Source organism: Capricornis sumatraensis, chromosome 20, assembly GCF_032405125.1.
Source record: "Capricornis sumatraensis isolate serow.1 chromosome 20, serow.2, whole genome shotgun sequence".
NCBI lineage: Eukaryota > Metazoa > Chordata > Mammalia > Artiodactyla > Bovidae > Capricornis > Capricornis sumatraensis.
Window position 1 is genome coordinate 61,802,859 of NC_091088.1, and position 13,930 is coordinate 61,816,788.

Genomic DNA, 13,930 nt, shown 5'->3' on the forward strand with positions numbered 1-13,930 from the left:
GACAAGAGAGTTGCCCGGTTTGGCCGCACTAGGAGAACAGAGGAGGCGGGGCTAGATGTGAGAAAGATATCTGATTTAACAAAAAAAAGGAGCGGGGCGGGTAGAGAAATAGGACTCGTCCATGCTATTTAAAGGGGCCTGACCGAGACTGGCGGAGGCAGGGGTTGCGCCACAAGGCGGATGGCCTTCCGAATTGGATGGAGACGGGCCTAAAGCGCCGGCAAGCAGTACCTAGTGGAGTAGGGCAGATGGAGACTGCCGGGTTGGGATCCTAACATTGCTTGGACGGGGCAGGGCGAATCTTAAGAAGAGGCAGGGCCACAGAAATTAGAAAGTCCTAATTCTGGGAGGGTGAGGGGACGGGACTGAGCGAGGGGCGGGAACTGGAAGAGTAGCACTAGGCTGGACTGAAAAGGAAAAGAGAAAGGGGAACAGGGACTAAGACCCAGTAGAGAGGGGACGGAATGGGGCGAGGCCTGGAAAACTGAAAGCTTCTGACTAGGTCTAATGGAGGAGGCGAGGTGAAGAAAGTACCAGGTCGGAGCTGCAAACTCGGCCCGATTAACCGGGGCTGGACCGGAAGAATGCCAAGATGGATGGGGAGAGACTGAGAGAGGTGGGTGGGGTCCACGAATGGTAGAAAACGTCTTGAATTGCCTGTGGAAATGCAAGACTAAGAGAGGAGAGGGTCTTTCAGGGACTTGAAAGCAACCAGGGTAGGCGGGGGCGGGGCAGGGCTAAGAGTGTAGAGAATGGCTAAAGAAAATGTGAGACCTGCAAAGAGTATAAGTCTATCGGAATGGACGGAGCGGTGGAACCTAGAACGGGAAGTCTTGGAGGCCAAATAACCTGGGAGAGAGTCCTAAGGATCAGCAGGGCCTTAAAGGGGGTAACGCGGTGAGGGAAAAGGGACAAGGTATAATAGATAACGGCAGGCTGCAGCCAGGAGAACCGAGGGATGGATGAGAACTGGTGAGGAGAGTCTTAAGGGAGGCGGAGGGCAGAAACTAATAAAATCACCGGGAAGCACAGTCTAGGCTGAGGAAACAGGCGGGGCCGATAGGAAATTGGGCGGAGTCAAGTGGCAGAGCATCCCGGAGAGAGGGCGGGGAGATTGCGGGGGGCGGGGGGGCAATGGAGGGCGGGACCAGAACTAGGCGGACCGCCTAGCAGCGGGTCCGGCCCCGCCCCCTGGGCGGGCCTAGTCGCCGGGTAGTAGAGCGCAGGCGCGGGGCAGGGGCGGGGCCAGCGGCTGCGGCTGGGGCTGCGACGGCCGGAGGCGGTGCCTGTGGGAGGGAAGGGGGCTGGTCACGGGCTGCGGGCCTCCCCGCTCTGCCCTATCGCCGGCAGGTGCGGCGGCTGGTTGGTATCGCCTCCCTACCCATCCCCGCTCCGGCTTCTGTGTCTCTCATCAGTGTCTCTTTTTCTCTGAATATTTGTTCCCCCGCCTCTGCCCTTCCTCCTTCGAGACTCTGACCCCTCCATTCTAAGTCTCTGCGCTCCCTCTGGGTCTCTGTCCCCCTCCTCCGAGTCTTACCTCTGCTCTCTAAGCCTCAGTCTCCTCTCCCCGGACCATGGCGGGGTCTTCCACCCTCAATGTCTTTCTCTTGGCCTCTACCTTTTTCTCTGATTTCTCTCTCTTCTAGCCTCTTTCTCCTCTCTTGGGTTTTTGAACCCTTCCCTCTGGGTCTCTTTTCCCTCCTGTCTCTGTCCTTCTTTATGTTTCTGTCCTCAGTACTCCCCTCCCGCTAGGGTCTCCCCTGTCCTCTCTCTGGGTCTCTGTCCCCCCAGCTCTTGTTCTCTGACCACCTCCTTCCCTGTGTCTTTTCCCCCTCCTCCGTCTCTTTCGCCCCTCTGTCACTGCCTTTTCTCTTTCTGTCCTCTCTCTCTCTCTCCCTCCCTTGGGCCTCTACCCCCTCCCACCCGTGCCTCTTTGACCCCTTTCTGAATCTGTCCCCGTTTTCCTGCGTCTCTGTCCCCACTTCTTTGGGGCTCTGTCCTGCTATCCTTTGGCCTCTGTCCCTCTCCTGGATCTGTGTCCCTCTCTCTCCGGCTCCTACTGAATCGCCCTCTCTAACCCTCATCTTGGCCAGGACTGGAGGCTGCGTCACTGCAGAGCTGCAGAAGTGGGGCCCGTCCTGCGGACCTGGGAGGTAGCTTCCTTCAACTCCCTCACCCCCAGACCTAGGATCCCCCACTGCCCCCTCAGGGTTCTCGGACAGTCCTCAAGCTCCCATGGGACCCGGGAGGATATCGGGACTTCCTACTCTTCTTCTGCTCCAAATTCTGGTGTATCCCTAGGCAGAAGCTGTGAATCTTGAGGTGGAGGAATGGGCTTGGGTTGAGTGAGGCTTTGGGGGCAGGTGGGGGTGAGGATGGATGCTAGGGTAGGTGTTGAGTGGGCATTAGGGGCTGGGAGTAAGCGCTGGGGTAAGGACCTAAGTTAAGTATCCCCCCCTTATACCCTCCCCCCAACCCCACCCCAACTCTATACTTTTCTGCATTTGACAGCAGCCAGGCACTGGACCAAGTTACCAAATCAGCGTTTTTGCAGAGGTCAGAAGGTGTGGAAGAAGGTGCCCGGGCAGAAGGGAGGGGAGGAGGAAGAAGCGAGGAGGCTGAAATAGGGAAGAATATAGAATGAGACTCGGGATTAGAGACCCTGGATGAGGGGAAGAGGTTCGGTCAATGATGATCCAGATTCCATCAGGCCCTGGGAAACGTGGATGCCCTCACTTCCAGGCCCCACCGGGGTATGAGGGGGGATTTATGAGCCTGGATTCTCCATCCATACGGAAGGCTTCTGACGGCATAAGGAGGCCTTGGGTTATGGGACACCAGCTTGGCAAACAGACCACAGGGAAGTGGGCTCGATTTTTGGCGACAGACACCAGGGGAGGGGAGGTCAATGTTCACGTCTTTAGACCCTTTCCCCGCCCCTCCTCCTTCCCAGTCTATCCTTTCTCAGGCCTTCAAGACACAAAATTCCTGAAAGCCCCAAACTCTCACCCTCATCATCCTTGGTGCCCCCTCCTAACTCTCCCTCCCTCATTCCCCAAAGCCCTAGAATTGTTTCTGACTTCCAAGACCCTTTCCTTGTTCCTCTGCCCACATTCCTACCAGATCCTAATCCAGGACGGACAATCTCCCCCGGGCACTAAAGCTGAAAATGTGGGAACTCTCTGCCTCGGATCCTTGATCCCTCCGAGAGACCCTCCGAGTACCTCTCCACTGTAATCTCTAAGTTCCCGTCTCCCTTGTCCCTCGCCTTCAAAACTGGGACTTGGGCTGTCTTACCACCCCCGGACCCTGAGCCTTCTCCCCCCCACCCCTTCTCCGTACTCACCCCAAGTCGAGGCGGGGCGGGGATGGGGAGATCCGGGGCTGGCGATGGGGGGAGGGGTGACCCAACCCCGGCAGCTCTGGGCAGCTAGAGGCTGCAGAGGGGGGAGTGACATCATCGCCGGAGGAGGGGCGGCTCAGCTCCCCCACCCACCCGGGGGCTTCAAGCCCCGCCTTTATGGCGTACCCAGGGGTCCCGAAATCCCAAAGGTCGAGAGGAGGAACAGGAGATAAACTGTGCGGGAATGGTATGCCCTCCCCTTAGAACAAAGGTTGGTAAACCCTTTACGGTTTCAGACACCGCCCCTGCCACTGCCACCTGTCGCTGCGGTCGCGACCTGTCGCTTCCTACGCGTGTTGTGGCTACGCCCGCCCACGTCAGAGCGTGAACACCGCTCAGACTACAACGTCCGTGATGCTCTGCGGCTTCGAGTGCCTTTAAGGAGAGGCAGTGTAGGCGAGGGGCTTCATGGGCTTCGTAGTACAAGATCCTTCCACCGGTATTGTGGGAGAAAAGGAGCAGTGCCTTTCTGTCTCAACTCCAGAGAGCCGGACACTAACTTTTTTCCTCCCCCTAAAATCTCCCTCTAAAAAAAAAAAAAAAGGAAGAGACCTCGATAAGTTTAATGTAAACAGTAAATTTTTTTACTATCAAGGTGTGCGCATGCGCCTAACCAGGGCCTCAGCCGAACGACTACGCTGCGCAAGCTCGCCCCTTTACTGTCTTGTTCCGCGAGGTCGAGCTCGGGCCAGCCCCACTTGGGCGCCGCTTTTCCTGTCGCCACGGTCGAAGACGGCCACATAGCTACCCAAGAAGACATCACCGAGGATCCAGAAGGGCCCTGAGGGCGGAGGCACGTCCAGAGCCATGAAGCCGGACAAACAGACACTGAAGCCACTCCGAGTAATCTGCAAGGCGATAAGACCAGTAACAGGTGTCACGCTCACCGGCCTGCCTTCCTCCTAGGAGCCAGAGCTTCGCCCTGCCCACCACTAGATATGTTTCTGTGCCGCATACTTGGACCTAGTGACGTCTCACTCCCAGCCCCGCCCTTCCAAAGGCGCCACTCTGACGTCATTGCCACTTACCTGGATGACGTAGTCCTGGGCCGTGAGGTTAAACCAGACCCCCCCAAGAAGGAAGGAGACTGGGGGGAGCGTTGGGATTTTCGAACACTTGATATAGTACTGAGGAAAAAGAGGAACAAGTCCGAGATGAGGGATTCCTTCTCAGCTCAATTTTTTTCTGTGACTCCCCAGTGCAGCAGGGTCATGTCCATTTTGGGCAACTAGGTGTTAAAGACCTTGTGTGGTCAAGATCTCCTGTCTTCTGTAGCCTTACTGGCTCTTCCTCACTCCTGTATAACTGTTGCCACTTATCCTAGGCTCCCATTTGATCAGGTCCTCTTTACCTCTAATTGAAAATCAAAAGCTGGTGGCCCACGGGCCATATTGGGCCTGCAGGTATATGTAACTAGTCTTATACTTATGTTCACTCACTCTCATCCAGTAAACCTGGATCACCATCCTCTCCTATGCACTGTGACACTCAGGATAGACTCTAGGGAGGTGTCTTTGCTTCCTCCCACTACCCCCCAACCTCTCACTCACAAGGTCCAGTGCTTTCTGCCCTGGGATGCCCTCCTACCCATCTGATTCCCACCCTCAGGCCACAGCATCCCGTACAGTGACCACTGTTAAATCCCTGTGAGTCTCCCCAGCCCATGTGCACCAGACACCAGGTCCTCACCTTCCCCATCAGCAGGGGGACTGCCCCAATGGCTTTCTGCAGGGCCCGGATCTCCTCAGTGGGTCCTGTGATGAGAGATGTGCCTGTGTCCAGAATGGCAGCACAGCCCCGGGCACAGAGAGTCAGCCCTGTGCCCACCTGAACACTGTGAGGCAGAAGGGAACAGTCATTAGAGCCGGCATCCTAGGAGGCAAGACCCTCAGCCCTCTCCTCCCTCAGACCTAGGAGACCAGGCCAACAACCCTTCCTCCATCAGACCCAGGAATCTGGATCCCCAACTCCCTTTTCCCCAGGACATTGGAATTTAGGCTCTAGCCTACTCCTCCCAGACCTAGGAGGCCAGGTTCCTCACCGCTCCATGTGGATCTGCCAAAAAGCAGGGATTGTGACTGGCACAAAGGTGAGGGGTGGGATGTAGTGTGCTGGGTCTGAGCCACCCAGGACCAGCTCTCCTCCATCAGCTGCCTCAGGGTTCCTGCAGAGGCAGACAGTTGTAGGTGTCAGGGAATTTCTCCTGTCAGCCCCAGGAATGGCCAAGGGAGGGACTTCCTGCCAAAGGAGTGGTGTCTGGGTTCTAGGTGGGATAGTGGGATGCAGGCAGAACCTCAATGTGGGGACTGGAAGCAAGGCAAGAAATGAAGAGAAATGGGGATTTTCTTGGGGGAGGTTAGGATTTCAGGGTCTTGGGGGTTTCTTGAAGTGGGCATGGGACTTCTTGATTTGCCTATAGAAAGTAGGATTTTGGGGGAGTAGAGCATTGAGATTTCTGAATTGGCTCTGGGTGGCATGATTGAGAGGAGTGAGGCACCCCAGGTGGATGATGAGACTTTCTGAATTGCATGTCTAGACATTCAGTGGAATTAGACCTCAGTTGGCTGAGACTGATGGGAACGGGGGTTGAGGGTGGGGACTTCCCAGAAGTGTGGAAGGACAGGATATACTTAGTGTTAGGTGGACGAATTCTCTGGCAGTCCAGTGGTTAGGACTCTGTGCGTCCCCTGCAAGGGTCACTGGTCTGATCTCCAGTTGGGGAACTATGCTGACCGGGCAAAAAGAAGAAAAGTGGATGGGACTTCCTGGGTTGGACATCCAGATAACTAAAAGACAGAATTTCCTCCCTGCAGACTTCCTGAATGACAGCTGGGGCTTTTTGAGTGTAAGGTTTAAGGTTCCTAAAAGGTAGATGGCACTTCTTAGGCTAAAAGGGCCAATTCCTGACTTCTGATGTGTGTTCCCAAATGGAATTGGGATTTCTTTATGCTGAAGATGGAGTTCTTAAATTCAGTATTTGATGGGGTAGGGCATGAAATTTCCTGGTTTGAGTTTTGAAATGTGGAACATTTTAAATGATGGTGTTTCTTTAATAGGTCTCAAGGTGTTGCTTAGCAAGTGGAATTTCTGACTAGGGTTCAGGTGTTTCTTCTATTGGGACAGTGACTTCCTGAATGGAGGGTGGGACTTCGTTTATTGGGCAAGGGACTTCCTGAAGGAGGGCAGGACTTCCTTCTTGGGACTAGAACTTAAGCAGAAGGTAGACCCTCACCCGTTACCTGTTGAGGTAGAAGGAGAAGACAGGCTTATCCAGTAGGCCCTGGTCCACCAGTCTGTCCAGCGGGGGCCGAACTCCTCCCACGGCCAGAACGGGAAAACCAAGGCCCAGTATCCCATCAAAGTGGGCAAACATGAAGACCAGGCTGGGCTCCCACAGAGCCTCCCCAAAAGTCACTGTTGCACCTGTGATTCCCCCAATCTGGGGTAGATTCAAAAGGAGTGAGTTACTTCTAGGAGGACGTTACCTACATAACTCTGAGGTCTCCCAAACCGGGGCATGAATCCCAGATCGGGTCCTCAAAACCCCCTGGAGCTGTGAATATCTCCAACTCCCTAGGAAGCTCTGCCTGGCCAAGGGCCACCCCTGCCTAGGAGCCCCCGCCCCACGCTCCTTCCTCCAGGAAGCCCCGTCTCCCTGTTTACCCAGGAGGACCCGCTTCTCCAAACCTCTCCCTAAGCCAGATAATGTTAGAAATGGGCTGCTTCTAGGCTCCCGCCGTCCCGGGAACAAGGTCACGCACAGTCAGCTTATCCTCACTCAGGATGCCTGCTAGGCGCCCGGTTCCATATTGAATGGCAAACTTGGTCCCATTGGACCGGAAGGAGCTGGAGGCTTTGGGGTTGAATCGGTGGTGGAGCCCTAGGTTAGAGGGTCAGGGAGACGTCACTGGGGAAGAGAGGTCTTCCCGGTGCCTCCTGCCCCTCTGGCCAACTTACCTGTGAGGGTGTGTCGGAAGAGAACAGGTCTTCAAAAACCCTGGGAAGGCCAGGCCCCGCCCCCCTTCTCCCTTTGCCCAAGTTCAACCTTAATTTCCCCTATGAAAGCTCACAGCAGGGTAGACTGAAGAAGCGGCATCTCACAGACGGAACCCAGAGGTTGGAGGAGCCAGTGTCAAAGACGACAGAGAAGTTTTGTGGTGGGGTCCCCAGCCCAATTTCCCCATAATACTGGGCCTGATGGCAAAACAGGAGAGGTTTTGGATGTAGAGCTTGACTTGAGGCAGGAAGGGTGGTGTGGGGGCTGTCGGAGGGGGGGGCGGTGTTGGCAGCCTATGTAGGGCTGTGACTTACATTCAGGTAATTGGAGAGAGGCACAAAGAGGGACTTGTTCCCAGGGGATGGAGCCCCCAACCTGGGGGCCTCTGCTAGCTTCTCCCATCCCCTCAGTGGGTTCAGGGCCTTGAATCCAGTGTTGACTCTTCGAAGTGGGATCCTGTGGGGGAAGAGATGCCAACAGTTAAGGAGCTACCCTTTCTAGAGATCCTCCATAACAGACTGCCCCAAAGAGGATATGATGACTATGTAAACATTTCCGTGGTCCTGGAGTGATGGTCACTACTCGTTCAGTTCAGTCACTCAGTCACATCCGACCTTTTGTGACTCCATGGACTGCAGGACACCAGGCTTCCCTGTCCAACACCAACTCCTGGAGCTTGCTCAAACTCATGTCCATCGACTCGGTGATGCCTTCCAACCATCTCAAACTCTGTTGTCCCCTTCTCCTCCAGACTTAAACCTTTCCCAGCATCAGGGTCACTGCCAGGAGCCCTACAAAAGCGACCTTCCAGAAAACCCCCACCAAACACCTACCAAACCACAATGACAGATTCCCCCTGAAGACTCTCCCAAGAGCAAACCATCCCAAACAGACTCTCCCCAAAATGTTTCAATAAAAGACATTCCAAATAATGTAAAATAAGCCATTTCAGAATGGACGTACATGAAGTTCTCCCAAGATTCTAACATAATCAGGGCGGGGTGGGAGGATGGATTGAGAGTTTGAGATTAGCAGATGCAAGTTATCAATATTTTTAATATTTTGTGTCAGGTGTTAGTTACTGCACGTGGGAGAGTGGCCATTGTTGCAGCATCTTTTACTTGTGACATGTTTTAATTGCAGCATGCAAACTTAGTTGTGGCATGGGGGATCTAGTTCCCTGACCAAGGAACAGAGCTGTGCCCGCTGCATTGGGAGCCTGGAGTCTTAGCCATTGGGTCACCAGGAAAGTCCCGGAAACTATCAATGTCATATATATAGAATGGATAATTTGGAAGGAATGATGCTAAAGGTGAAGCTCCAGTACTTTGGCCACCTCATGCGAAGAGTTGACTCATTGGAAAAGACTCTGATGCTGGGAGGGATTGGGGGCAGGAGGAGAAGGGGACGACAGAGGATGAGATGGCTGGATGGCACCACGGACTCGATGGACGTGAGTCTGAGTGAACTCCGGGAGATGGTGATGGACAGGGAGGCCTGGCGTGCTGCAATTCATTGGCAAAGAGTTGGACACGACTGAGCGACTGAACTGAACTGAACTGAGGAATGGATAAACAGCAAGTGCCTACTGTATAGCACAGGGAACTATGGTCAATATCATGTAATAAACCATAATGGAAAAGAATAGGAAAAAGAATGTATATAGAACTTCCTTGGTGGCACAGTGGATAGGACTCTGCCAGCCAGTGCAGGGGACATGGGTTCCATCCCTGGTCCAGGAAGATTCCACGCACCACGAAACACCTAAGCCCATGCGCCATAACTACCAAAGCCCACATGCCTAGAGCCCGTGCTCCCCCACAAGAGAAGTCACTGCAAGGAGAAGCCCTCACACCACAACGAAGAATAGCCCCCGCTCGCCGCAACTGGAGAAAACCTGTGCAAAGCAATGGAGTCCCAGCACAGCCAGTGGTTGAGACTCTGAGCTTCCCACTGCAAGGGGCGCGGGTTCCATCCCTGGTCAGGGAACTAAGATCCCACATGTCTCAACGGGGAGTTACTGTGCCACAACTAATAGATCCCACATGTCGCAGAGAAGATCTTGTATGTCATAACTAAGACCTGGTGCAGCCAAAAAAGTACATATTCAAAAGTGGAATTGGAGAAGGCAATGGCAGCCCACTCCAGTACTCCTGCCCGGAGAATCCCATGGACAGGAGGAGTTGGTGGGCTGCAATCCATGGGGTTGCCAGGAGTTGGACACGACTGAGCCACTTTACTTTCACTTTTCACTCTCATGCATTGGAGAAGGAAATGGCAACCCACTCCAGTGTTCTTGCCTGAAGAATCCCAGGGATGGAGGAGCCTGGTGGGCTGCTGTCTATGGGGTCGCACAGGGTCGGACACGACTAAAGTGACTTAGCAGCAGCAGCAGCAAAAGTGAAATAAATTTTAGAACTGCTACTTTCTGATTGAGTAGGTGTCTAGGACGGAGCCCAAAGATTTGCATTTCTACCAGGTTCCTGGGTCCTGCTCATGCCAGTGTTGTTGGTCCTGAGTCAACACTCAGAGAGTCTCTTTGCATTAGCTTGGGAAGTGGCCATGATCTATTAGGTTGAAAAAGTAGGTTAGCAAACATCATGTGCAGTAATCTTTCTGTACCTGCTTGTAGTTTCTCCCTGGGGCTCTGCTCTCCGCAATGCCCTCCCGCCCCAACCCCGCCACCCATGACTCAATCCTTGAGAGGCTTAAGAATGTGAAGTGGGGGTAAAATGTTTCCTGGAAGAGTAGATCCTCTCTTGCCATTAAGAGTTCCAGAAAGTGGAGAGAAGAGAGGAGAGGAAGGGAAAGATGGGGAGGCATCAGAGGTGGGGGTGAGGTCATAGGGGTCCCTAAAATGGGACTGCTTGAGACCTCAACAGTTTGGAAGATGCAAAACTGGGGGAGTCTCAATTTAAATGTCACAGACCTGTCTCTCCAAGTTTTGTTGGAAGAGGGGTGTCACAGGTATGGAGATTTCAGTATCAGATGATCACAGCTCAGAGTGGGGCCAGCAGAGTCCTTCCAAAAATGTGTACTTCAGGATGGGCCCCAACCCAGGGTCTCAGGGCGGAGGACCCTGGACTGAAAGGGCTTGGGTCTCAGGAGAGATCAGGGAGGACCCTTCAGTGGGTGAAAGCCCAATTCAGAGACCCAGGAACTGAAAAGATAGGCGTCATGGATGTTGGGGTGCCGGGTTCGGGAGTCCCTGAACTGGGGAGCCCTGGACTTGAGGGCAAGAGGGAGAGCGTCTGTCCCAGGTTTGAGGGTGATGGGGGTCCCCAGTACCGGATCAGCGAGGCCCCGGCGGGCTCCAGGGTCAGGAATGGAGGCAGCAGCAGCAGCAGCAGCAGCAGTGGCAGAGACATCTCCGGGGGCCTGTGTGGACCCAGGCGTCCTGCAGCTCTGTTTTCTTTAGTGGAGACTCCGCCCTATTCACTGCCCACTCCACTAAGACATGGAGTTTCTTGATGGGTGATGTGGGATAACGGGTGGTACTTTTGAAAGGATGTGCAGAATATTTTTGTAGGGTCTCCAGAAGTATTATCCTGTGTTACTGGCGTGCCTCACTCCCAGATTCAGTGGTGGTGGAGGGTCTTCTGTGCCCCGCCCCCTCCATTCTTTAGATATTGTCTCTTTCACTTAAACTTTCACTTCATTTTTTTCTGAGACTCATTAACCACAAGGGTTTTCTTGGGCCACCAAAGGGATGGGCAGGGTGTCTGTGAAGGGTCTGGGGGAAGGGTGAGAGAATCAGACTGCCAGAGTATCAAGAACCCTGCTTCTTTTTTGTTTTGTAAGGTTTTCTTGGTGTGGACTGTTTTTAAAGTCTTTGTTAAATTTGTTACAATATTGCTTCTGTTTTCTTTTCTTTTCTTTTGGTCATGAGGCATGTGGGATCTCGACTCCTGACCAGGAATCAGACCTGCACCCGCTGCACTGGAAGGCAAAGTCTTAATCATTAGACTTCCAGGGAAGTCCTAGGACCCACTTATTGTCTTATCTGGGAAATACTGAAACACACACACAAATAAAAACAGTTCATAGTCCCATTGCTGTGCTGTGGTTAGTTGCTCAGTCGTATCTGACTCTTTGCGACCCCACGGACTGTAGCCCACCAGGCTCCTCTTTCCAAGGGATTCTCCAGACAAGAATACTGGAGTGGGTTGCCATGCCCTTCTCCAGGGGATCTTCCCAACACAGGGATCAAACCCAGGTCTCCTGCATTGCAGCCAGATTCTTTACCATCTGAGCTACCAGGGAAGCATAAAAATAATTCAGTGTCTGCGTTTGCCCCCTTTCCCTAATTAAATATTGAGGAGCATCCAAAAATCCAACTGAAAAGTGCCTTAGATTTCTAGATACCACCCTCAAAGTTTCTGATTTCAAAGCCCCAAGATACAGCCCAAGAATCTATCAGAAAAAAAAATTCATTTACATTATTACAATTATAACTGTGTTAATGGTATTTCCATTTACAAGGATTGATTAGAACTAGAGAAAAGCAAACTTAGCAGGGTGTACTTGTTAGTTAATGCTGTGTAATAAATCACTCCAAAACCGAGTGGTTTAAGACAGAAACAGCACTGTTTACAATGGCCAGGACACAGAAGCGACCTAAATGTCCATCTTCGGAAGACGGATCAAAGAAGATGTGGTACGCATACACACTGGAATATTACTCAGCCATTAAAAAGAATGAAGCAACTCCATTTGCAGCAACACGGATGGCCCTAGGGAGACTCATACTGAGCGAAGAAGTCAGACAGGGAAGGTGAAGTATCCTATGACATCCCTTATGTGTGGAATCTAAAAAAGAAATGATGCAGATGAATTTACTTGTGAAACAGAAAGAGACTCACAGACTTAGAAAACAAACTGATGGTTCCTGGGGGGATGTATAGTCAGGGAGTTTGGGAGGGTCATGTACACACTGCTATATTCAAAAAGGATAATCAACAAGCCCCTACTATAAAGCACGTGGAACTCTACTCAATGCTATGTGCCAGCCTGGATGGGAGGGGGTGGGGGGGGACAATGAATACATGTATGTATATGGCTGCATCCCTTCACTGTTCACCTGAAACTATCACAACAATGTTAACTGGCTATACCCCAGTACAAAATAAAACGTTGAAAATTTGAAAAAAAAAAAAAGAAGAAATAATCATCTATAATTTTTTGATGAGCTTTCTGGGTTCGAAATTTGAAAGCCGCTTGACTATGCAGTTCTGTTCGTGGGGTTGCAGGCAGATGTCAGCTGAGGCAGCCATCATCAGAAAGCTTCAGTAAGGCCAGAAGATCTGCTTCAAAATCATGTTGGGACTCTGTCTCTGGACTTTGGGTTTCCTTTAGGGTGTTGTAGCTTAGCTGGATGCTGGAGGAAAGGGATTGTCAAGGGTGAAGTTACAAAGAGGGAGGGCCTAGGACCCCCGAGTTTCAGGAAGCATTCTCAAGAGCACCATGAGGAAGTGGGGGCAGTGAAGAGGAATCATAAAGGAGCAAAGGCTCAGGTGTTGCACAAATAATGATGCAATGGAGAGAAGGAAACACTGCAAGAAGGAAATGTTTGAGGAGAGAGAGGAGAGGAGACTCAGTGCCAAAGTGGAGCGGTTGGCCTCTTACAGATTGTCCAAACATGCTCACGGGAGGGGCAAGAGTGCACCTCTGCAAGTGAGCTGGTAGTGTCCCTGGGGCCAGCCTAAGGAAGTTTCTTTCTGATTGGTTCTATTTTTTTCAGCAAAAGAAGAAGTGAGAATGAAAGCGGGGAGAACGGCTGGAGGTTTAGAGAGAAGAGATGAGAAAATGATTTCTTAGGGGCTGGAGAAGAAAACTGTGGCAGCCTTGCAGTTTGGTTCTGAGTGTTTGCAGCCACACATCTGAAATGTGTTCCCTCCTGAGTTCAGCTGGGTGGGAGCAGGCACAGAGAAGGCAGTGAGTTCATTTTAACCAGGGCTGGGGTTTTGCTGGGCAAGTATGACTGAGGGAAAAAGAGGAAGGGAGATCATGTCATTTGTGCAAGGGCACGATTATGGTGGTTGATCACAGAATCTATGCAGTCTAAGGAAGGGAGGACACAGGAGGAGATGAGAGAAATGGGGGAGGGGTGGGAAAGGTGGGATCTAAGAGTCAGAGGTACCAATGACATTCCTGAATTGAAAGACCTTATATAATTTGTCCCTGCCTGACAACAACCTCAGACATGCAAATGATACCACTCTAATGGCAGAAAGCAAAGAGGAACTAAAGAGCCTCTTGATGAGAGTGAAAGAAAAGAGTGAAAAAGCTGGCTTAAAACTCAACATTCAAAAAATTAAGACCATGGCATCCAGTCCCATCACTTTATGGCAAATACAAAAGAAAAAAGTGGAAACAGTGATAGATTTTCTTTTCTTGGGCTCCAACATCACTGCAGTCAGTTACTACAGCCATGAAATGCAAGCTTCTTGGAAGGAAAGCTGCCGGGAGCCAGTGTGAGGAACCCCGCCCATGGCAAAGGTCACGAGGAAGGAGGCTCGGCATACGCAAAA

The 13,930-nt window shown here is 52.1% G+C and overlaps 1 protein-coding gene across 1 annotated transcript; it reads right to left on the reverse strand.

The window, feature by feature from the left end:
- Positions 1 to 1,201: 1,201 nt before the first annotated feature.
- NAPSA (napsin A aspartic peptidase) lies at positions 1,202 to 10,797 on the reverse strand. The gene is made up of 10 exons (XM_068993114.1): positions 10,689 to 10,797; positions 7,715 to 7,856; positions 7,474 to 7,597; positions 7,165 to 7,283; positions 6,643 to 6,842; positions 5,445 to 5,567; positions 5,093 to 5,237; positions 4,432 to 4,530; positions 4,064 to 4,251; positions 1,202 to 1,286 (listed from the first exon to the last, which is right to left on the reverse strand). Exons 1-10 carry the CDS (start codon positions 10,766 to 10,768, stop codon positions 1,202 to 1,204), a joined length of 1,305 nt encoding a protein of 434 aa, XP_068849215.1. The 5' UTR covers positions 10,769 to 10,797.
- Between the last annotated feature and the right edge of the window lie 3,133 nt (positions 10,798 to 13,930).

Excerpts from the sequence above, each read along its gene's own strand:
- NAPSA (XM_068993114.1), bottom strand. The coding sequence starts at position 10,768 with ATGTCTCTGCCACTGCTGCTGCTGCTGCTGCTGCTGCCTCCATTCCTG. Across the intron at positions 7,857-10,688 it reads GCCGGGGCCTCGCTGATCCG|GATCCCACTTCGAAGAGTCA; the intron begins GTACTGGGGACC and ends CTTCCCCCACAG. Across the intron at positions 6,843-7,164 it reads TGAGTGAGGATAAGCTGACT|ATTGGGGGAATCACAGGTGC; the intron begins GTGCGTGACCTT and ends AATCTACCCCAG.